The sequence below is a fragment of the Anolis carolinensis genome, unplaced genomic scaffold (assembly GCF_035594765.1).
Source record: "Anolis carolinensis isolate JA03-04 unplaced genomic scaffold, rAnoCar3.1.pri scaffold_28, whole genome shotgun sequence".
In the NCBI taxonomy this organism is placed as follows: domain Eukaryota; kingdom Metazoa; phylum Chordata; class Lepidosauria; order Squamata; family Dactyloidae; genus Anolis; species Anolis carolinensis.
In genome coordinates this window covers 562,300-587,128 of record NW_026943837.1, presented here as the reverse complement: position 1 = coordinate 587,128, position 24,829 = coordinate 562,300, and the positions used below count along the sequence as shown (strand labels likewise).

At 39.8% G+C, this 24,829-nt stretch overlaps 2 protein-coding genes across 7 annotated transcripts; one reads left to right on the top strand and one right to left on the bottom strand.

The window, feature by feature from the left end:
- Window positions 1-238: 238 nt before the first annotated feature.
- On the top strand, window positions 239-13,706 carry LOC100560165 (F-box only protein 6). 2 transcript variants are annotated; one of them, XM_062966708.1, is made up of 6 exons: window positions 239-375; window positions 4,575-4,840; window positions 8,568-8,694; window positions 8,790-8,885; window positions 9,815-9,950; window positions 12,957-13,103. In XM_062966708.1, exons 2-6 carry the CDS (start codon window positions 4,582-4,584, stop codon window positions 13,101-13,103), a joined length of 765 nt encoding a protein of 254 aa, XP_062822778.1. In that variant the 5' UTR covers window positions 239-375; window positions 4,575-4,581. The 2 variants fall into 2 exon arrangements, with proteins under 2 accessions (XP_062822778.1, XP_062822777.1); XM_062966707.1 differs by lacking the exon at window positions 9,815-9,950 and having other exon boundaries at window positions 12,957-13,706.
- Window positions 13,182-23,696, bottom strand: mad2l2 (mitotic arrest deficient 2 like 2). 5 transcript variants are annotated; one of them, XM_062966711.1, is made up of 9 exons: window positions 23,559-23,693; window positions 23,193-23,243; window positions 22,190-22,308; window positions 21,890-21,961; window positions 14,588-14,688; window positions 14,381-14,475; window positions 13,702-13,775; window positions 13,505-13,597; window positions 13,182-13,402 (listed from the first exon to the last, which is right to left on the bottom strand). In XM_062966711.1, exons 2-9 carry the CDS (start codon window positions 23,230-23,232, stop codon window positions 13,361-13,363), a joined length of 636 nt encoding a protein of 211 aa, XP_062822781.1. In that variant the 5' UTR covers window positions 23,233-23,243; window positions 23,559-23,693; the 3' UTR covers window positions 13,182-13,360. The 5 variants fall into 5 exon arrangements, with proteins under 5 accessions (XP_062822781.1, XP_062822780.1, XP_062822779.1 ...); XM_062966710.1 differs by having other exon boundaries at window positions 13,182-13,597; window positions 23,193-23,315; window positions 23,559-23,696; XM_062966709.1 differs by having other exon boundaries at window positions 13,182-13,597.
- Between the last annotated feature and the right edge of the window lie 1,133 nt (window positions 23,697-24,829).

Genomic DNA, 24,829 nt, shown 5'->3' with positions numbered 1-24,829 from the left:
TGAATATCAATTTACATGAAATTTTAGATTAAAATAAAAATATTGCAATAGAATAAAAACATTTTAATATAAACATATGTCAAAAATAATAACAATAAATGTCAAGTGAATAAGAGATCCATGAATATGAATTTACGTATTTTTTTTAAAAAATTGTCATTGTTGTTGTTATGAGCAGCTTTTGCCAACTTTAACTCAAGCAACCCGGAAGTGCCCTCTTTACAAAAGGGAGGTGCATCACTCTTTAACTTCTTCATAGCTCTACAGTATGCCAAGCCTTTGCATTTCCTTCCCAGAAGCAATGGCTTGACACGCGTTTCATGCTTTGCGGATTCCTTGGGCCAGACACCCTTTCTTTCCCTCGACTTTCCAAAGGTAAACCCACCAAAAACCCAGAAAGAGGCTTGCATTGTGGAAAGAGGGGCCAGGGAAGGAGGGATTCCCTGCTGCACGTGGGAATGGCGTGACGCGTGTCAAGACGCGTGTCAACCCCTCCCAGCCCTTTGGGGCTCTCCCTGTGTGTCCCAGAGATAGATAACATCATTGATGGAAAGATAAGATTGATAGTTATATAAATTAGATGGATCCATTGAGAATCCTAGAATTGGGTGGGACCCCCAAAGGCCATCTAGTCCAACCCTGACAGATGGATGGGTGGAGAGATAAATAAATATATAGATAGACAGAAAGAGAGAGAGAGAGAGATTTATTATTAATCTATGTATTAATTATGTATTTATATATAAAAGAGTAATGAAATTTCGGCCTAGGACAAAACAACAAAACTACACATCCCAGAAACACTAAACTTGGCAGCACAACCCCTCATCCATGCCTCTACGTTCATACTACAAAAAGAAAAGAAAAATAAAGTCCTAATTAGAGGGAGAGGAATAATTGTTTTTATCCCATTGCTGCCAGTTAGAAGGCTAAGCTCCGCCCACTTGGTCTCCTAGCAACCTACTCAGCCCACCCAGCCTCTCAATAATAATAATAATAATAATAATAATAATAATAATAATAATAATAATAATAATAATCACTGCATCCTCGCAGTGATGTTGACCGGCTATATCTGCCTAGAAGATCAGGGGGCAGAGGACTCTTGCAAGTCAAACAAGCAAAGAAGAAGAAGAACATGCCCTGGCAGAATATGTAAAGCAAAGTGAAGAACCTGCTTTGATTGAAGTCAAAAATCAGAAACTCCTCAAAGCACAGCAGACAAAAAACCAGTACAAGAAAACCGCACTACAAACTAGAGCTGACAGCTGGCACAACAAAACATTGCATGGAAAGTTCCTTGACAAAATTGAAGGAAAAGCTGATAAGGAGAAGACCTGGCTCTGGCTCACGAATGGGACCCTGAAGAAGGAGACAGAAGGCCTGATCCTTGCAGCCCAGGAGCAAGACATCAGGACAAAGGCAATTAATAATAATAATAATAATAATAATAATAATAATAATAATAATAATAATAATAGAAGACCTGGCTCTGGCTCACGAATGGGAGACAGAAGGCCTGATCCTTGCAGCCCAGGAGCAAGACATCAGGACAAAGGCAATTAATAATAATAATAATAATAATAATAATAGAAGACCTGGCTCTGGCTCACGAATGGGACCCTGAAGAAGGAGACAGAAGGCCTGATCCTTGCAGCCCAGGAGCAAGACATCAGGACAAAGGCAATTCAGGCCAAGATCGAAAAATCAGCTGATGACCCAAAGTGCAGACTGTGCAAGGAAACCGACGAAACCATGGATCATCTCCTCAGCTGCTGTAAGAAAATTGCACAGACAGACTACAATCAGAGGCACAACTATGTGGCCCAAATGATTCATTGGAACTTATGCCTCAAGTACCACCTTCCAGCAGCAAAGAACTGGTGGGATCACAAACCTGCAAAAGTATTGGAAAATGAGCACACAAAGATACTGTGGGACTTCCGAATCCAGGCTGACAAAGTTCTGGAACACAACACACCAGACATCACAGTTGTGGAAAAGAAAAAGGTTTGGCTCATTTTTTTTAAAAAATAAATTTTTATTAGAATTTCAGATAAAATTAACAACTGAGTAGTGGAAACAGAGAGGGGAGGTAAGAAGGGGGGGTGTGTGCATGGGTAAATGGAAAAAGAGAAAAGAGAGAGTCCAACCAGAGGAACCCGCAGAAAACAACCGATCAAAAGAACAAAAAAAAAAACCAAAAAAAAAAACACATACACAAATAAACCAAATAGTGCAAATAGTAATAAAAAAATAAAAATAAAAAAGAAAAAAGAAAAAGGAAGGTTTGGATCATTGATGTCGCCATCCCAGGTGACAGTCGCATTGACGAAAAACAACAGGAAAAACTCAGCCGCTCTCAGGACCTCAAGATTGAACTTCAAAGACTCTGGCAGAAACCAGTGCAGGTGGTCCCGGTGGTGATGGGCACATTGGGTGCTGTGCCAAAAGATCTCTGCCGGCATTTGGAAACAATAGACATTGACAAAATCACGATCTGCCAACTGCAAAAGGCCACCCGACTGGGATCTGCACGCATCATCTGAAAATACATCACACAGTCCTAGACGCTTGGGAAGTGTTCGACTTGTGATTTTGTGATATGATATCCAACATGTCTATCTTGTTTGTTGCATTGTGGAAAGAGGGGCCAGGGAAGGCCATCTAATTTATATAACTATCAATATATAATATAATAATAATAATAATAATAATAATAATAATAATAATAATAATAATAATACAGTCCTAAGGTTAGCAGATACCTCTAAGGGTCATCCAGTTCAACTTCCTTCTACAATGCAGGAGGACACAAGCCAACCACTCCTGACAGATGCCCATCCAATATCTGCACAATAATAATACACATCAAATCATAGCATCAGACAGTTAGGAGACACCCCTGAAGGTCATACAGTCCAACCCAATTCTGCCATGCAGGATGACACAATCCAAGCACTCCCAACAGATGGCCACCCAGCCTCTCAATACTAATACTAATGCTAATAACAATAATAACAACATCATCATACAATCCCAAGGTTTGGAGTGACCCCTAAGGATCATCCAGATCAACTTCCTTCTACCATGCAGGAGGACACAATCCAAGCACTCCTGACACATGGCCATCCAGCCTCAACAAGTTCTCACCAACACCACTAGATAACACCACAGCAACGCATGGCTGGGCACAGCTAGGTTATCATATATTTATTTTTATTATTCTTATTTATTATTATTATTATTTATGTATTCATTATATTCATATTTTATCTATCATATATTTATTATTCTTTATTATTATTTATTTATGTATTATGTAATTATCTATCATATATGTATTATTATTTATTTATGTATTATGTGTTTATTACATTTATTAATATTATCATTATTTATTATTATTATTTATGTGCTTATTATGTATTTATGTATCATATATTTATTTTTCATTATTTTTATTTATTATTATCTATGTATTTATGTATCATATTTTTATTATTTATGTATTTATTACACATTTATGTATCATATATTTATTATTATTATTAATGTATGTATTATGTAATTATCATATATTTATTATTTATTTTTATGTATTATGTGTTTATATATCATACATTTATTAATATTATCATTATTTTATTATTTATGTGCTTATTATGTATTTATGTATCATATATTTATTTTTCATTATTTTTATTTATTATCTATGTATTTATGTATCTATTATTATTATTATTTATGTATTTATTACGCATTTATGTATCATATATTTATTATGATTATTATTTATTATTATTATTAATGTATTTATTATGCATTTATGTATCATATTTATTATGATTATTTATTATTCATGTATTTATTATGTATTTATGTATCATGTTTATTATTGTTTTTATTATAATTATCTATGTATTATGTATTTATGTATCATGTTTATTATATTATTTATGTATTTATTATGTATTTACGTATCATATTTATTATTATTTATGTATTTATGTATCATATTTATTATTATTTATGTATTTATTATATATTTAAGTATCATATATTTATTTTTATTATTATTCATGTATTTATTATGTATCATATATTATTTATGTAACATTTATTTTTATTTTTATTATTATTGATGTATTTATTATGTATTTATGTAACATATATTTATTATTATTATTATTATTGATGTATTCATTATGTATTGATGTATCATATATTTATTTTTCATTATTTTATTATATATTATTATTATTTTCATGCTGATGCTGCTAAGAGAAAACTCCCGCTAGGCAGAGGACGAGGCTTTAGAAAAGGAACTTCTTTTATTTATGAATTTTTTATTTTTGCTATTTTTATTATTTATTGTTTATCTTATATTTATTATATGTCTGCTTATTATATATATATATATATATAATTATTATTATCATGCTGATGCTGCTAAAAGAAACCTCCAGCTAGGCAGAGGACGAGGCTTTAGAGAAGGAACTTTATTTATTATTTTGTTATTTATCATTTATTTATTATTTAGAAAAAAAATATTATTTTTTTTGCCGCCCAAGGCACAAAATGGCCAACGTCTGCGATCTGCCAGAAGACGTTTTGATCGAGATCCTGATCCGGATCCCGGCGAGGGAATTAATCCGCAACTGCCGCCCGGTGTGTCCGCTTTGGCGGGACTTGGTCGACCTGCCGAGCCTTTGGAAGCGCAAATGCCAACGTGACGGATATCACGCCAGGAACCCGGAGAAAACCCCTCCGGACTGGAAGATCCACTACTTCCTGTGCAGCTTGGAACGGAACCTGATCAAGAACCCATGCGCAGAAGGTACGACTTTACGGGAGGGAAATGTATTGCAGTACTAGTACCATTGTTACTGCTACTATCGCTAATATTACTAATATCTATACCTATACCTATATATATATATATATATATACACACACACACACACACACTAGCTGTGCCCGGCCACGTGTTGCTGTGGCGTTGTCTGGTGGTGTTGGTGAGAACTTGTTGAGGTAGTGGTGGTATTGGATGTCTGTTGTATGGTTGTCTTTATGTTTAGTATGCATTTGTTTGTGTACTGTGAAAGTGGTGAGGGTAGAGGGGGTCTATGTCCCTGTGTCATATTGTATAGTATTATACGTTGTCCATGTGTTATGAATGCTTGGATTGTGTCCTGCTGCATAGTAGAAAGGGTTGGGCTGGATGGCCCTTAGGGGTCTCTCCAAACTCTTGGATTCTATGCTTCTATTATCATCATCATCATCATCATCATCATCATTATCATCATCTTCATCTTCATCATTATTATGTAGAGGCTGGATGGCCATCTGTCAGGAATGCTTGGATTGTGTCCTCCTGCATGGTAGAAGGAAGTTGATCTGGATGATCCTTAGGGGTCACTCCAAACCTTAGGATTGTATGATGTTCTTCTTCTTCTTCTTCTTCTTCTTCTTCTTCTTCTTCTTCTTCTTCTTCTTCTTCTTATTATTATTATTATTATTATTATTATTATTACAGTAGAGTCTCACTTATCCAACATAAATAGGCCGGCAGAATGTTGGATAAGTGAATATGTTGGATAATAAGGAGAGATTAAGAAAAAGCCTATGAAACATCAAAATAGGTTATGATTTCACAAATTAAGCACCAAAACATCATGTTATACAACAAATTTGACAGAAAAAGTAGTTCATTTACAAATTTAGCACCAAAATATCATGATATATTGAAAACATTGACTACAAAAATGCGTTGGATAATCCAGAAAGTGGATAAGTGAGACTCTACTGTATATAAATCCCCATTACTACTACTACTATTACTACTACTATTATTCTTACTGTTGTTACTGCTACTGTTTTACTATTATTACTGTTACTATTAGAGTTGGTGTTATTATTACTATTACTCATTGCTATTGCTACTATTAATGTTGCTACTAATTTTATTACTACTACTACAGTAGAGTCTCACTTATCCAACATAAACGGGCCGGCAGAACGTTAGATAAGCGAATATGTTGGATAATAAGGAGAGATTAAGAAAAAGCCTATTAAAAATCAAAATAAGTTATGATTTTACAAATGAAGCACCAAAACATCATGTTGTACAACAAATTTGACAGTAAAAGTAGTTCAATACGCAGTAATGTTATGTTGTAATTACTGTATTTACAAAATTAGCACCAAAATATCACGTTATATTGAAAACATTGACTACAAAAATGCATTGGATAATCCAGAACGTTGGATAAGCGAGTGTTGGATAAGTGAGACTCTACTGTATTAATAGGGCTATTATTGCTGTTGATATTGCCACTAATGCTACTATGCAACTATTGCTCTTATTACTATGATTGCCGCTGTTCTTACTTAATATTATTACTCTTAATATTATTACTGTTGGTGCTATTGTTGCTACTAGTTACAGGGAGAGATCTACTCCCCTGTTCAAGGAGCTCCACTGGCTGCCTTTTATTTTCCGGTCCCAATTCAAGGTGTATACCATCACATATAAAGCCCTAAACGGTTTGGGCCCCACCTACCTTCGTGACCGTATCTCCTACCACAAGCCTACACGATCCCTTCGCTCATCAGGGGAAGCTCTCCTGTCCCCACTCCCGATATCTCAGACCCGCCTTGTGGGAACAAGGGAGGGGCCTTTTCTGCTGTGGCCCCCCGATTGTGGAATTCTCTGCCCGCGGAGATTAGGCAAGCCCCCACACTAGCAGCCTTCAAGAAAGACTTGAAAACATGGCTCTTTCGCTGCGCTTTTGGAGAGTAACCATTTTATATTTCTTTTCCGTTGCTCCCCCTAATATCTATCCTCCAGAATACCCCACTCCCTTATGACCCTGTTCGCTGTGGTTTTTATTTTTATGTCTTTCTCACCCCGAGTTTTAACTTAATGTTCATGTGGTCTGCCCTTGTTTTTATTGTCTCCTTGTTTTATTTTGTAATGGATATTATTTACTGTATTGTTTATTGTATTGTGTTGTGCTGTTCTTTTATATGCTGTTTACATTGTATTGTTTTGGGCATGGCCCCATGTAAGCCGCCCCGAGTCCCCATTGGGGAGATGGTGGCGGGGTATAAATAAAGTTTTATTATTATTATTATTATTACTATTACTCTTATTACTATTGCTATTACAACTGCTAATATTGTTATTGTTGCTATTTTATTATTACTGCTGTTGGTATTGCTACTATTGCTACTACATATTACTCTTCTTACTACTATTAATAATGCTATTATTGCTACTATTGCAACTATTACTAATATCTATATCTATACCTATATATATAAATCCCCATTACTACTACTCTTATTACTACCACTCTTACTACTACTACTTCTATTCTTACTGTTATTTCTACTGTTATTACTATTAATACTGTTAATATTAGTGTTGGTATTATTATTACTATTACTCTTATTGCTATTGCTACAATTAATGTTGCTACTATTTTTATTATTGCTATTATTGATATGGCTATTATTGACATTAATATAGATGCTGCTATTGCCACTAATGTTACTATACGACTATTGCTCTTATTCCTACTATTACTACTACTATTACCATCGCTGTTCTTACCATTATTCTCTTAATATTATTACTGTTGGTGCTATTGTTGCTACTATTACTTCTATTACCATTACTACTACTATTATTACTACTACTGTTCTTACTATTATTACTGTTACTATTATTAGTGTTGGTGTTATTGTTATTACTCTTACTATTACTCTTACTGCTATTGCTACTATTAATGTCACTACTATTGATATGGCTATTATTGCTTTTGTATAGTAGCATTAGTGGCAATAGCAGCTATTGCTCTTATTAATACTATTACTATTATTGCCACCGTTCTTACTATGATTACTCTTAATATTACTGTTGGTGCTATTGTTAGTACTATTACTCCTATTACTGTTGCTACTATTTTATTATTACTGCTGTTGGTATTGCTACTATTGCTACTATGTATTACTCTTCTTACTACTATTAATATTGCTATTATTGCTGCTATTGTTCCTATTACTCTTCTTGCTACTATTGTTACTACTGTTGCTGTTATTGGCATTGTTACCGTTGTTTACTTATTTATTTACTGTATTTATACCCCGCTCTTCTCACCCCGAAGGGGACTCAGTTGTTGTTACTTATTATTATTATAACTTATTATTTTTATTATTATTACTGTTGTTATTATTTGTATTATTACTTTTGTTATTATTACTATTACTAGTAGTATTGTCACTATTATTGTTGCTATTATTACTACTAAACAATTCTTACTATTTCCAAACTGTTAATATTATGTTACAACCTGTATCTTGAGCCCATTTTAACATGACCGACTTCGAAGGCAGTAACAGAGGTTTTATTCATCTGGCCGGGTGGATGTCAGAACAGCGTAACTGCTCCCAAGAATCAACATAACGTAATTTAATTATGTTTTCAAACATAAATATATATGTAACCTTATAATTATGGTTTCCTAATTATTATTATTATTATTTCTACTTAACTGCAGACGGTTTTAGTCGCTGGAGCATAGACGAGAACGGCGGGGACGAGTGGAAAATTGAGGCCATCCCTGGGGCTCATGGGCGCGGATTCCCTCACCCGCATGTTCAGAAGTACTTTGTCACATCCTTCTAGTGAGTTGGGGTATTAGAGATACTATATATCCTTCATTAGGGGCGGGGGCTGAAGGGCGTCATAACAGTTCTGACCGCAATCCGTAACGGCTCAGCTCCTGCATCAAGAGCCAGATGATCACCTTGAAGAAAGAAGGCTACTGGGATGAGCTGATGGACGAAGTCAGGCCGGACATCGTGGTCAAGGACTGGTGAGTCGGGGCGTTTAGGGAACCCCAAAGGGCATCCAGCCCAACCTCCTTCCGGTAAGCAGGAATACACGATCCAACCCCTCCCGACAGATGGCCATCCAGCCTCGGTTCAAAACCCCACCGGAGGAGGAAGGAGGCTCCACTGAAACGGACCCCAAAGGGCATCTAGTCCACACTCCTTCTGCCAGGCAGGAAGACACAGCCAAAGCCCTCCTAAGAAAGGGTCATCCAAGCTCTGCTAATAAATAATAATAATAATATACTATATACTTATGTAATAATAATAATAATAATAATAATAATATACCACTACTAATAGTATACTAATGTAATAATATACTACTAATAATAGTATACTAACATAATATACGACTAGTAGTAATAATAATAGTATACTAATATAACCATATACTACTAATAATAGTATACTAATGCAATAATATACTACTACTAATAGCATACTAATGTAATAACATGCTACTAGTAGTATACTAATATAATAATATACTAATAATAGTCTACTAATGTAATAATATACTACTAGTAGTAATAATAATAGTATACTAATAAAATAACAATATACGAGTCTACTAAAATAATAATATACTACTACTAATAGTATATTAATGTAAGAATAATATACTAATAAAAATAGTATACTAATGTAATAATATACTACTAGTAGTAATAGTAATAGTATACTAATATAGTATACTACTACTAATAGTATACTAATGTAATAATAATATACTACTAATAATAGTATAGTAATATAATAATATGCACCTGATGATAATAACATACCAATGTAATAATAATACTAATAATAATATCCTAGATTTAGAAGGGACCCCTAAAGGGGGTCCAAGCCCTGTGCGGAGAGAGGACTCCATTGAGTGACTCCTTGTTTCCAACACCAACCCCGCCAGGTTTGCCGCCCGCCACGACTGCGGCTGCCTCTACCAGCTCTGCGTCCAGCTTCTCTCCTCCGACTACATCGTCCTGCAAGAGTTCTGCCCGGAAGACGTGGTCATTGAGCAATGGAGCGACGCCGAGTGGCGGCAGGTAACGCTGGGCCTGGGCCGTCCAAAGATCTCCCAGATCTCGGCCTCCGCATGCACCACGTCTTATTGCAATCAATACTGCTATTATTACTACAGTTGCTATTATTGTTACTACTATTACTACTTGAAGGAGATTGCAATGAGCTGACTCTCTGGCTTCCCTCTCCACTATTAGTACTATTATTTCTATTATCGCTGCTATTGTTATTATTACTATTATTATTACCCAAAGGAGATTGCAGTGGGCTGACTTTCTGGCTTCCCTCCTTGGCTATTAGTACTATTATTACTATTATTTATTTATTTATTTACAGTATTTATATTCCGCCCTTCTCACCCCGAAGGGGACTCAGGGCGGATCACATTATAACACACAAAGGGAAAACATTCAATGCCCATAAACACATCAAACAGAGACTGAGAGACACATACAGAGGCAAGTTAACGTTCTTCTGAGGGGATGTTCGATTCTGGCCACAGGGGGGAGCAGCTGCTTCATCATCCACACTGACGGCACTTCCTCATTCCAGGTCGTAAATTAGTTAATCTTGCCTCCCCACTTTAGTGGTACCTTATCTCCTACTTGATAGATGCAACTATCTTTCGGGTTGCTAGGTCAGCAACGAGCAGGGGCTATTTTTTATTTTTAATTGACGGGTGCTCACCCCGCCACGGGCTGGCCTCGAACTCATGACCTCATGGTCAGAGTGATTTAAGGCAGCTGCTCAACAGCTGCGCCACAGCTATTATTATTATTACTATTATTACTACTGTCACTATTATTACCCAAAGGACATGGCAACAGCTGACTCTCTGTCTTCCTTTCCCACTATTAGTACTATCATTACTACTATATCTATTATTACTATTACTGTTATTACTACTACAATCACTATTATTATTACTAATATTACTATTATTACCCAAAGGAGATTGCAATGGGCTGACTCTGGCTTCCCTCCCTGGCCATTAGTACTATTACTACTATCACTATTATTATTATTATTACTACTATTACTATCATTACTATCACTATTATTATCCAAAGGAGATTGCAATGGGCTGACTCCCCGGTTTCCCTTCCCGCTATTAATACTATTATTACTACTATCGGCATTATTGTTACTACTATTACTATCACTATTACTATTACTATTATTACCCAAAGGAGATTGCAATGGGCTGACTCCGGCTTCCCTCTCCGCTATTAGTGCTATAATTACTACTATCGCCACTATTATTACTATTACTACTATTATTACTACTATCACTATTATTGCACAAAGGAAATTGCAATGGGCTGACTCTCCAGCTTCCCTTCCCCCATTAGTAGTATTGTTACTACTATCGCCACTATTATTACTACTATTGGTATTATTATTACTACTATTACCCAAAGGAGATTACTCTCTGGCTTCCCTCCCATAGAATCATAGAATAGTAGTCCAACCCCCTGCCAAGAAGCAAGAAATCGCATTCAAAGCACCCCCGACAGATGGCCATCCAGCCTCTGTTTCAAAGCCTCCAAAGAAGGAGCCTCCACCATACTCCGGGGCAAAGAGTTCCACTGATGAACAGCCCTTCTCACAGTGAGGAAGTTCTTCCTGATGTTCAGGTGGAATCTCCTTCCTTTCCTGTAGTTTGAAGCCCTTGTTCCCTTGCGTCCTAGTCTGCAGGGCAGCAGAAAGGAAGCTCCCTCCCTCCTCCCTATGACTTCCCCTCACATATTTGTACATGGCTCTCATGTCTCCTCTCAGCCTTCTCTTCTGCAGGCTAAACATGCCCAGCTCTTTAAGCCGCTCCTCATAGGGCTTGTTCTCCAGACCTTTGATCATTTTAGTTGCCCACTATTTTAGCTCCCCACTATTATTACTACTACTGTCATTATTATTACTACTATTTGTATTATTATTACTACTATTACACAAAGGAGATTACTCTCTGGCTTCCCTCCCTACTATTATTGCTACTACTGTCATTATTTTTACTACTATTGGTATTATTATTACTACTATTATCCAAAGGAGATTACTCTCTGGCTTCCGTCCCCACTATTATTACTACTATTGTCATTATATTTACTACTATTGGTATTATTATTACTACTATTACTCTCTGGCTTCCCTCCCCACTATAATTACTAATATTGTCATATTTACTACTATTGGTATTATTATTACTACTATTCCCAAAGGAGATTATTCTCTGGCTTCCCTCCCCACTACTACTATTGTCATTATTACTATTATTATTACTACTATTACTACTATTACCCAACCGAGATTACTCTCTGGCTTCCCTCCCCACTATTATTACTACTATTGTCATTATATTTACTACTATTGGTATTATTATTACTACTATTACCAAAGGAGATTACTCTCTGGCTTCCCTCCCCACTATTATTACTATTATTGTCATTATATTTACTACTATTGGTATTATTATTACTACTATTACCCAAAGGAGATTACTCTCTGGCTTCCCTCCCCACTATTATTACTACTATTGTCATTATATTTACTACTATTGGTATTATTATGACTACTATTACTCTCTGGCTTCCCTTCCCACTATGATTACTACTATTGTCATTATTATTACTACTATTGGTATTATTATTACTACTATTCCCCAAAGGAGATCACTCTCTAGCTTCCCTCCCCACTATTATTACTACTATTGGTATTATTACTATTACCCAAAGGAGATTACTCTCTGGCTTCCCTTCCCACTTTTATTACTACTATTGTCATTATTACTACTATTGGTATTATTATTATTACTATTACCCAAAGGAGATCACTCTCTGGCTTCCCTTCCCACTATTATTACTACTATTGTCATTATTACTACTATTGGTATTATTATTACTACTATTACACAAAGGAGATTACTCTCTGGCTTCCCTTCCCACTATTATTACTACTATTGTCATTATTACTACTATTGGTATTATTACTACTATTACCCAAAGGAGATTACTCTCTGGCTTCCCTCCCCGCAGGCCTCGCACACTTTCCATGACTACCCTCCGGGCGTGCGCCACATCCTCTTCCGCCACGGAGGCCGCGACACGCAGTTCTGGTCCGGGTGGTACGGGGTCCGTGTCACCAACTCCAGCCTCTCCGTCGGCCCCGATGTGGCCCCGTGATGCCCCACGCCCTGCGCGTACCTCGTACCTCCTTTTGCAAAACGCAAGAAATCAACAACAACGTGAAAAGCACCAACGGAAGGAGCGGAAAGCATCAGAGGATTATTTAATATCCGGGGGAAACCCCACCGATGTAAACAAAGTCACATATAAATAGGATTTAAGACCAAGAACCCCATAGAGAAAAACAACAGGGTTTGAATGACATCCTCACTGGTTCCTCTTAAATGCACTCTGCGATATTTACGAAGGCTTGATCAGGTCCCTTTCTGAGCCCGCTCTTCGACATACAGCTGCATCTGTTGGGAGGAAATAATCCAGAAATAAGCTCCAAAGCAAGGGATGTAGTAAGATCTGGTTCGTAGTAAAGTTGTAGTAAAGTTGTAGTAAGGTCGGCTCACCTTTAGAAGGTCCGACGTCATGGTCTTCAGCGGGATCAGGCGTGGGTCATGCATATGGACGTCCTGCTCGTCGGCCAGGATCCAAGGGAAATCCTTTGCGGAGGAAAAACAAAACGGGTTTGTTGGATGGAGTTGACATTAAATACGTTATATTGCGTTTCTAATCCTGGAATTAAAAGAAAATGCCGCTTTCTCACCTTGATGACTTGGATCTTCTCCATGTTGCGGGTCGCGGCTTCCCTGGTGTGGACGAGGACGGTGAAAGTGCAACCTAATAGTAATAATAACATACTAATAATAATAACATACTAATAATAACAATGCGTAATAATACTATGCTAACACTAATGATGATAAATAATGACATAACAATAGTATGCTAATATTAATATGATAAATAATAACCTGGACCAGGACGGTGAAAGTGCAACCTAATAGTAATCATAACATGCCAATAATAACAATGCATAATAATACTATGCTAATACTAATGATGATAAATAATAACGACATAATAATATGTGGGGCCATTTAGCCCATGCCTGCTTTAGTGACCACATGTCCATTAGAACTGTATTTTCCACCAATATTACACAATAGGGAGTTGCAGTCCAAACACCAGGAGGGTCGAAGTTTGCCTATGCCTGTACAATAATAATCTATATATATAAAAGGGTAATGGAATCATGGCACCGGACAAAACAACTAAACTAAATGCCCCACAACCTTGAAAATTGACAGCACAACCTCTCATCCACGCCTCTACGTTCATACAACAAAAATAAAATAAAAATAAAGTCCTAGGCACAGCAACACGTGGCCGGGCACAGCTAGTAGTAGTAGTAGTAATAATAATAATATTATCATCTGTCCTACCCGGAGGGTTGTTGTCAAGGACGGCGTCGCAGAGGCTGATTTTCAGGACGAAGGCCCGGAGGAGCTGCTCCACGTGGTTGAGAAGGGAGTCCGAACTGCAAAACAAATCCCATCCATCACTTCATCAGAGCCCATTCCCGTTCCCCGAAGGGCGCTCTGCCCATGCTCAGAGGCACCCCTCTGTAACATTCATATAATAACCCTCACCTGATGGACAGCAAAGGCGGCTGCGTGATCTCAAAGACGAACCTCTCCACCGGATGATGCTCCTTGTCCAGGATGACCACCACCACTTTCTCCACATCGTTCTGAAATCCCCCAAAAATAATAATTAAAAATGATTATTTTATTTCATTAATTAATTATAGGTAGGTAGGTACATGGACAGATAAGATACATGGATAAATAGAAAGGTATTAGATACATGGATGGATGGATATATATACATGGATAGGTAGGTAGGTAGATAGGTACATGGATGGATGGATACATAGATACATGGATACATCAACAGATTGAAAGGTACATGGATAGATGGCTGGGCGGAGGGACAGACAGATGGACTGTCAAGGACAGAACGCCACAAGATTCAAAGTAACAGAGTTTATTAGATTACAGAACTCAAAAATGCCCGTAAAACACAAGGGCCAGGCAGTTTTTGCCTTTAGGAGCAAAAAGGGGCAAAAGTAAATGTTCAAAAGATAAACCGGATTAAACCGGAGTTTAATCCGGGTAAAAACAAACTGCTTGCTTCAGCCTGGGTATAAACGAAACGAAAGCCAAGGAACAAAAGATACAAAGAATGCAACTAATTGGCAGCAGATTCCTCTCTGCTGCCAACACTGTGCTTAGAGTAACTTGCGTCGCTCCCCCACACACACAGCAGACAGGATCTCCAACACGAGTAAATCAGCCAAGGATTGTAGCAGTTGAGTAGACCAGTTCCGTTCCGTAGATCAAAGCCAGAAGCAGACGTTTGTAGTTTTTCCAAGTCCAAGAAGGGGGGAAGACAAGCCGTGGTCAGTTCAGTCCGAGTTCTCAAAGCAGGAGATGGCGTCCGTCAAGAAGACGACGGAAGGTCAAGCTAATAAGAGTAAGCACAGGTTTGCACAAACAAATGCCCACACAATCCCTCCCGCCGTCTGACCCTGGATTCCAATCAACTTACGTCACAGCACAGGAAAGCACACAAGTCTTCAGGGAAGCGTCCCACACACACACGGATCCCAAGCGTTTGCCCAGATTACCTTGCCCAACGCAATTTGCAATTGCTCTCAAGCCCCATTTTATGCCAGTTACAAATCTTCATCACTGTCAGCTGTCCTCCTTAACCCGGGCGTTTCCTCATCACTTTCCTCGTCAGAGCTGGAACACCTCTGACTACGCCCAACAGCATCTCCAGCTGTGGATCCCGTCCCATCCCTCCAGCTAAACCATGGGTCTAATCCTGAAGGTCCCCATTCATCTTCTGTCCCATCATGGCCAGTGGCACCCACTTCCTCCCTTACCCGAGTCCAATCCATCTCATCCTCCTCTGAGCTAACCAGCCCCTCCTCCATTCTCTCCGTAAACCCTTCGAAAGACTCCTCGTCAGATGGTGCTGCAAATATGTCTCGCAGTCTTTTTCTCTCTCGCTCCTCGAGAGTATCTGACTCTCGAGGAGTCTTACGCCCACGTCTGTCAGTAACAGAGCCATGAGGCTCAATCATAACACTATCCCCTCTCACAAAGGCCTCCTCCCCCGATGGCGGAGAAGTGGCAGTGATACCCTCCGCTATAGCACCACGACGACTAGAGGTATCAAGTTTCAACAGCGAACGATGAAAGACTGGATGGACCTTTAAACTAGACGGTAAACGCAAACGAAACGCAACAGAAGAAATCTTTTTAACGATAGGAAAGGGACCCAAATACCGAGGCGCAAACTTTCCCCCAGCCTGTTTAATATGTTTGGAAGATAACCACACCAAATCCCCTTCTTCCAACTCCTCCCCTGCCTGCCTGTGGCGGTCAGCCTGAGTCTTCTGCGTTGCCTTAGCTTCCAACAGTAAGCGACGGGCAACATCATGCAATGCAGCCATTTCCGAAGAGCGGTACACAGGGTCCGAAGAGACCACATTGGTCGACGGCGCCACACCTCCCCGTGGGTGAAAACCATAAGTTAGCTCAAATGGCGTATGCTGACTAGACGTGTGCACCGCATTGTTGTAAGCAAATTCCGCCACCGGTAACCACTTTACCCAAGCCGTGGGTTGATCTAAACAAAAACAACGCAGATACTGCTCTAAGAGCCCATTAACCCGTTCCGACTGTCCATCCGTTTGCGGATGGAAAGCTGAAGACACGTTTAACTTAGTCCCCAAACACTCATGGAAGTGTTTCCAAAAGCGTGACACAAATTGCGGAGCCCTATCTGAAATAATCACCTCGGGTGCTCCGTGCAAACGATAGATGTGCTTTGTAAATAGTAAGGCCAACGTAGGGGCCGCCGGAATGGTTGAACAAGGAATAAAATGAGCCAGTTTACTAAATAAATCCACCACCACCCAAATACAAGTATAACCCCCAGACTTAGGCAAATCTGAAATAAAATCCATGGAAATGATTTGCCATGGCCTCTCCGGAACAGGTAAAGACGATAACAACCCTCTAGGGCGCCCAACAGGCGTCTTACTCTGCTGACAAACGGCGCAGCTGTCACAAAAGCGCAGAATGTCTTGCCGCATCTTTGGCCACCAGTAGCTCCTGGTGATAAGCTGTACGGTCTTGAACCTGCCAAAGTGCCCAGCCATGGGTTCGTCATGGTGGGCTCTAATCACCTCCAACCTGAGGGTCCCTACTGGTACGTAAACCTGCCCCCTACGCACCAATACCCCGTCTTGATCCTGGAGATGCGGCAGTATGGTACGGTTACCTGCAGAGAGCAGCATCAGTTGCTCCTGAGTCCACACATCATCCTTCTGAGCCTCAAGGATCTGGTCATGTAACCCAAGCTCATTATCTACAACACACAGAGAGGCAGTAGGCAAGATGGTCTGACATACTACCTGCTCATTGGTCTTAAATTCCGGCTTGCGGGATAAAGCATCGGCCCGCAAGTTTGCCTTCCCCTCCACGAACTGCACCTTGAAGTTAAACCTGGAGAAAAACAAAGCCCAGCGGATTTGACGCTGGTTTAACTTCTTTGCTGTTTGCAAGTGCTCTAAGTTCTTGTGATCAGATCTGACCACGATCTGGTGCCGTGCCCCTTCAAGCCAGTGCCGCCACACCTCAAACGCCACCTTAATCGCCAACAACTCCTTCTCCCATATGGTATAGTTCTGCTCGAAGGGTGTTAGTTGCCGCGAGTAAAATCCACAGGGACGCAAGGTCCCTGAGGAATCCTTCTGAGACAATACAGCCCCCAACGCGTAGCTAGAAGCGTCCGCTTCTACCACGAACGGTCTGTCAACATCAGGATGGGTTAGTATGTTGTCCGATTGAAAACTAGACTTTAGTTGTAGAAACGCCTCGTGAGCTTCCCGCCCCCACACAAATGGCTGTTTCTTGCGCAGAAGCTGCGTCAAAGGTACCGTGAGCTTTGCAAAATTCGGAATAAACTCCCGGTAGTAATTAGCGAAACCCAAGAACCTTTGTACATCCTTCTTAGTCTTCAGCTCCTGCCATGAGTTGACGGCGTCAACCTTATGTGGGTCCATTTTAAGTTCCCTACCTGACACTACATGACCTAGGAACTCCACTTCAGGCACATGAAAGACGCACTTGGAAGCCTTGGCGAAAAGCCCATTAGCCCGCAGTCGGTGCAGAACCTGCTTGACATGTTGACGATGTTCTTTCTCGTCCTTAGAAAAAATCAAGATATCATCCAAATAAATCACTAAAAATTGGTCAATTAGGTCCCTGAACACATCGTTCATGAACCTCTGGAATACCGCAGGAGCATTACAAAGCCCAAAAGGCATGACTCGGAACTCGTGGCATCCGAAACACGTGTTAAATGCCGTCTTCCATTCATCCCCTTCCCGTATACGGATTAAGTTATAGGCCCCCCGCAGGTCAAGCTTGGTAAAGACCTTAGCCCCTTGCACCCTTGATAACAGTTCCGAGATTAAAGGCAGCGGGTACCTATCCCGAATGGTGTATTTGTTTAGGATCCGATAATCGCAGACCAACCTAAGTTCCCCAGTCTTTTTGGCTACAAAGAATACCGGTGCCGCAGTTGGAGAACTAGATGGGCGAATAAACCCCTTGGCTAAATTTTCATCTAGAAACTCCCGCAAAGCTTGCCTTTCCGGTACAGTCAAGGCATACAGCCTCCCTGCTGGCAGTTTCGCACCTTCTGCCAACTTGATGGCGCAATCATATGGCCTGTGCGGTGGTAATTTGTCCGCTTCTCTTTTACAAAATACATCAGAGAACTCCCCATACTCAGCAGGCACTCCCTCCATATCAGAATGAGTAACATTTAGAGTGCAACAATCCTGCCTCTTTAAGATCACTTTACGTGTTGCCCAATCTACTTGTGGGTTTACTACAGCTAGCCAATCCATCCCCAGGATCACATCATATCTAGGCAAGCTCGTAATATCCCACACAAACGTTCCCGTTACTCCCTGCACCTCCCACGTTACTGCTGAGGTTTCATGGTTAACCACCCCAGTCTCCAGCAGTCTCCCATCTGCTCCTTCCACCCACACGTCGCATGCCTTGCGCACTCTAGGAATGCCATGCTTCTTAGCAAACTCAATATCTACATAGGAGACCGTAGCCCCTGAGTCCAGCAGTGCCAAAGTAGAAACAAGTTCCCTTCCCCCAACAGATAATGTAATGGGTACGAAAACATGCTTCCTCCCCTCAGTTGACTGCTTGAGGAGCCCTAGTGCGTTGGACTCACGTCGCACTAGGGCTGGCCTTTTCCCGAAAGCTGGGAAGGTTTCACATTACAATTTTTGGCAAAATGCCCAGCATTCCCACAGTACAAACACAAGCCCAGCTGCCTCCTACGGCTCTTTTCCTCTGTAGACAGCTTTTTAAAGACCCCAAGCTCCATGGGCTCTTCCCCCATCACCACAGGTGCCCTGGTTACATGCATGGGTGGCGCACACATTGCTTTTGAGTGTTTACGAGCCTCGAACCTTGCGTCTAAACGCAGCACCTTAGCTACTAAGGCGTCCCAGCTTTCAGCCGGCTCCAAGCGTGCTAATTCATCCTGGAGCATATCACTTAACCCGGCAGTAAATAAAAGCATGAATGCATTTTCCCCCCAATCCAGCTGGTGGCGATACAGGTTAAACTTATTTAAGTAATCCAAAACAGTCCCCTTTCCCTGTTTCAACCGATACAGAGCCCACCCAGCGTTCTCCGTGCGGAGAGGATCCCCAAAAGTATCAGTTAACAACTTTTTGAAATTATTCAAATTGTCCTTGACTGGGTCATTTCCCAAAATTAAATTAGTGGCCCATTGTCCTGCGGGACCGGTCAACAAACTCAAAATAAAGGCCACCTTGCTAGTGTCTGTAGGAAAAGCATGAGCACTGAGCTGAGAAAAATAAAGCTCCACTTGTGCCAAAAAGGTTGGCAACTTGCACCTGGTTCCGTCAAAGCGTTCAGGAGTCAAAACATGTCCTTTCACAGCCTGAGCTGTTTGGATAACGGTAAAAGCCGTTTGCAATTGGTCTACTTTGACCCTTAACTCATCCATCGTCTTCCTGACGGGTTTATTGCTGCAATAAACTTTTTATGGGCGTTGGGCAATCTGTCAAGGACAGAACGCCACAAGATTCAAAGTAACAGAGTTTATTAGATTACAGAACTCAAAAATGCCCGTAAAACACAAGGGCCAGGCAGTTTTTGCCTTTAGGAGCAAAAAGGGGCAAAAGTAAATGTTCAAAAGATAAACCGGATTAAACCGGAGTTTAATCCGGGTAAAAACAAACTGCTTGCTTCAGCCTGGGTATAAACGAAACGAAAGCCAAGGAACAAAAGATACAAAGAATGCAACTAATTGGCAGCAGATTCCTCTCTGCTGCCAACACTGTGCTTAGAGTAACTTGCGTCGCTCCCCCACACACACAGCAGACAGGATCTCCAACACGAGTAAATCAGCCAAGGATTGTAGCAGTTGAGTAGACCAGTTCCGTTCCGTAGATCAAAGCCAGAAGCAGACGTTTGTAGTTTTTCCAAGTCCAAGAAGGGGGGAAGACAAGCCGTGGTCAGTTCAGTCCGAGTTCTCAAAGCAGGAGATGGCGTCCGTCAAGAAGACGACGGAAGGTCAAGCTAATAAGAGTAAGCACAGGTTTGCACAAACAAATGCCCACACAATCCCTCCCGCCGTCTGACCCTGGATTCCAATCAACTTACGTCACAGCACAGGAAAGCACACAAGTCTTCAGGGAAGCGTCCCACACACACACGGATCCCAAGCGTTTGCCCAGATTACCTTGCCCAACGCAATTTGCAATTGCTCTCAAGCCCCATTTTATGCCAGTTACAAATCTTCATCACTGTCAGCTGTCCTCCTTAACCCGGGCGTTTCCTCATCACTTTCCTCGTCAGAGCTGGAACACCTCTGACTACGCCCAACAGCATCTCCAGCTGTGGATCCCGTCCCATCCCTCCAGCTAAACCATGGGTCTAATCCTGAAGGTCCCCATTCATCTTCTGTCCCATCATGGCCAGTGGCACCCACTTCCTCCCTTACCCGAGTCCAATCCATCTCATCCTCCTCTGAGCTAACCAGCCCCTCCTCCATTCTCTCCGTAAACCCTTCGAAAGACTCCTCGTCAGATGGTGCTGCAAATATGTCTCGCAGTCTTTTTCTCTCTCGCTCCTCGAGAGTATCTGACTCTCGAGGAGTCTTACGCCCACGTCTGTCAGTAACAGAGCCATGAGGCTCAATCATAACATGGACAGATTGTTACATGGATGGATAGATTGATACATGGATGAATGGGTGGGTGGATGGAGAGATAAGATATACTGTATACATACATGGAATGGATGGATAGACTGACAGACAGACAGATACATGGACAGATTGATTGATACATGGATGGATGGATGGATGGATACATAGACACATGGATAGATATATGAACAGACAGATACACTGATAGATACATACATGCATACATACATGGATGGATGATAGACATAGATACACGGATTGATGCATGCATGCATACATGGATGGATGGATGGATACATACATGGATAGACAGACAGGCACATACATACATAGACAAATACACAGATAGATACATAGATTGTTAGGTACATGTACAGACAGACAGATACATGGATGGATAGATTGATGAATATATAGGTACATATATGGACGGATAGAGGGATAGATACATGGACAGACAGATATAGAAAGATGGATGGCTGGATACAATACGCAATAATACTAATATACTAACACTACAACAAGAACAATAATATATCAATAATCCCAAACAACAACAATAATACTATAGTAACAACAATAACAAAGAATACAAATCTCACCTTTTCCAGCAAGGGCTTGACGCAGTGGAGCGTGTCTTGAATGTACTGGTTCAGTTCCGGATGGCAAGACATCTGTGTCCAAAAGGGGAAAACAAGCTCATTTAGAGAGGCTGGATAGACTACCACAAGGCTCTCTCCCTGGGGCTGCCCTGGGAGGCTGTTCAGAATGGAAATCAATGGTGCTTGATTTCTACAAAAATTCTACAGTCCTGGGCTTCCAGGACACAACTCCCAGGGTTACACAGAACTGAGTCAAAGCGGTGTCAAACTGGGTTAATTCGACCGTGCGGAAGCCCTCACCTGCACAGGTACGTTGTATTTCTTCCTTTTCTGGAAGATCCCCGTTGGGTAAACCTCCCGGACGTAAAGGATGAGGTGGATGGCCACCTCCAGGAACTCCGAAAGCACATCGGCCACGACTGGAAAAATAAAATATTATTACTATTATATTTATTATTATTACTCCTATTTTATTGCATTATTATCACTTTTATTATTATTTTATGTTGATTATTATAATTATTTTATTATATTTATTAATTATTGGTATTGTATTTATTATTATGTTTATTATTACTACAAATATTTTTGTATTTTATTTATTACATTATTATTGCTATTATTTCATTATTATTATTACTTTTATTATTATTATTTTATGTTGATTATTATAATTATTTTATTATATTTATTATTGGTATTGTCTTTATTATTATTAGTTTTATTATTACTATAAATGTTTTTATTCTATTGTATTTATTATTATTGCTATTTTATTGTATTATCACTTTTATTATTATTATTTTATGTTGAATATTATAATTATTTTATTTGATTATTTTATTGTATTTATTAATTATTGTTATTGTATTTATTATGTTTATTCTGTTTATTATTGCTATATTTTTATTCTATTGTATTTATTATATTATTATTGCTATTATTATTTTATTGTATTATCACTTTTATTATTTTATTATTGTTATTGTATTTATTATCAATTATTGTTATTGTAGTTATTATTATTACATTATTGCTATAAATATTTTTATTCTATTTTATTTATTATATTATTGCTATTATAATTATTTTATTTTATTATCATTTTTATTATAATTTTATGTGGCTTATTATAATTTTATTATTTTATTATTTAGTGTACTTATTATTAATTATTGTTATTGTATTTATTATTATTAGTTTTATTATTACCATAAATATTTTTATTTTATTGTATTTATTATTATTATTATTATTATTACTACTACTATTCCACTATATTAAAATGGAATCAGTTGGGTACCTTGGCCAAAGTTGAGGTCTTGCCGGGTCAAAGTGGTCATCTTGGCAGCAACTTGGGGGGGAAAGGCAGAAAAATCTTATCCGTATCCACGGTTTCAGTATCCAAAGACCAAAATCTTTATTACTGAAAAATAGACAGATCCAAAGCAAACCTTGATCCTCCCAGGATCCCCTTGGCAGTTAATGCGGTGCCAAACTGCGTTAATTCTGCAGTGCAGCTGCACCCTAAACACAATGCATTCCCAAATGGGTTGCAAACCATTGTTCAAAGCGTCAAGGCTTTTCCTCTGTTGGGAGCTTTGCAGAGGAAACCCATAGCATAGAGACTTGAGGAAGAAATCTTATTTCCCACCCCCACCCCCCGTACCTCTGTTTTGGGTCGTTCCTGCACGAGGGGCCGCTCAGCGGGACGAAACGCCAGAAGCAGCCGAGAGGGAGGCGCCAAAAGCGGCAGAGGAGGAGCAAATCCGCCCCCTTCCGCCTCTCTGGAGCCTCCCCCTCGATCCGCCGCCCTCGGCCCTGCTGGGTCCTAGCGCCCGCGCGATGCACAGCCAACTGCCATCACTTCCTCGTTCTTCTTGTTCTTGGTGCCTCCCTTCTCTCTATATATTATGTATATCAACACCGCTACTACTACTACTAGTAGTAATACTAGTAGTCATAGTAGCACCCACTTTTATTTTTAGATTTAAACCAAACAGCTATTACTACTACTGATATTACTACTACTATTACTGCTGCAGTTATTGTAGGTCTTCTGAATGCACACAGATTAAGTTACCATCTGCATATTGGAATTCTATAGCAGATGTTGTAGGACTTCTGAATGCGCACAGACTATGTTATCATCTGCATATTGGAGTTCTATAACAGACGTAGGTCTTCTTCTCAATGTGCACAGACTACGTTATCATCGGCCTATTGGAGTTCTATCACAGATGTTGTAGGTCTTCCTCTGAATACAGATGTCACACTCAACTCCTGGCCCTTGAGTGCTCTAACTGGAGGTCAGCTGTGACCAGCAGTGATGTGGAATTCGAGAGGACCATCATACTCGGACAACAAGGGATCACTTAAGTAACTAAGAAGTAGATAGATAGACAGATAGATATATGGATGGATTGGTAGATAGATAGATGGATGTATGGATGGATGGATGAACAGATGGATAGATAGATACATGAATTGACAGACAGACACATATAGAGCTGGATGGGTGGGTGGATTGATGGACAGATAGATGGATGGATGGGTGGACAGATGGACAGACAGATGGATTGATGGACTGATTGATAGACAAACAGACAGATATATCGATGGATGGAAGCGTGGATGGATCGATGGACAGATAGATGGATGGGTGGGTGGACAGATTGACAGACAGATGGGTTGATGGATAGATAGACAGATACATGGATAGACAGACAGACAGATATATGGATGGATGGATGGATGGATGGATGGATGGACTAATAGACAGATAGATAGATGAATGAGTGGGTGGGTGGATAGATAGATAGATATCTAGATGGATGGATGGATCGATGGATAGATAGAAAGACAGACAGACAGATGGACAGGCAGATATCTAGATGGATGGACAGATGGACAGATCTACTCCCTTGTTTAAGGAGCTCC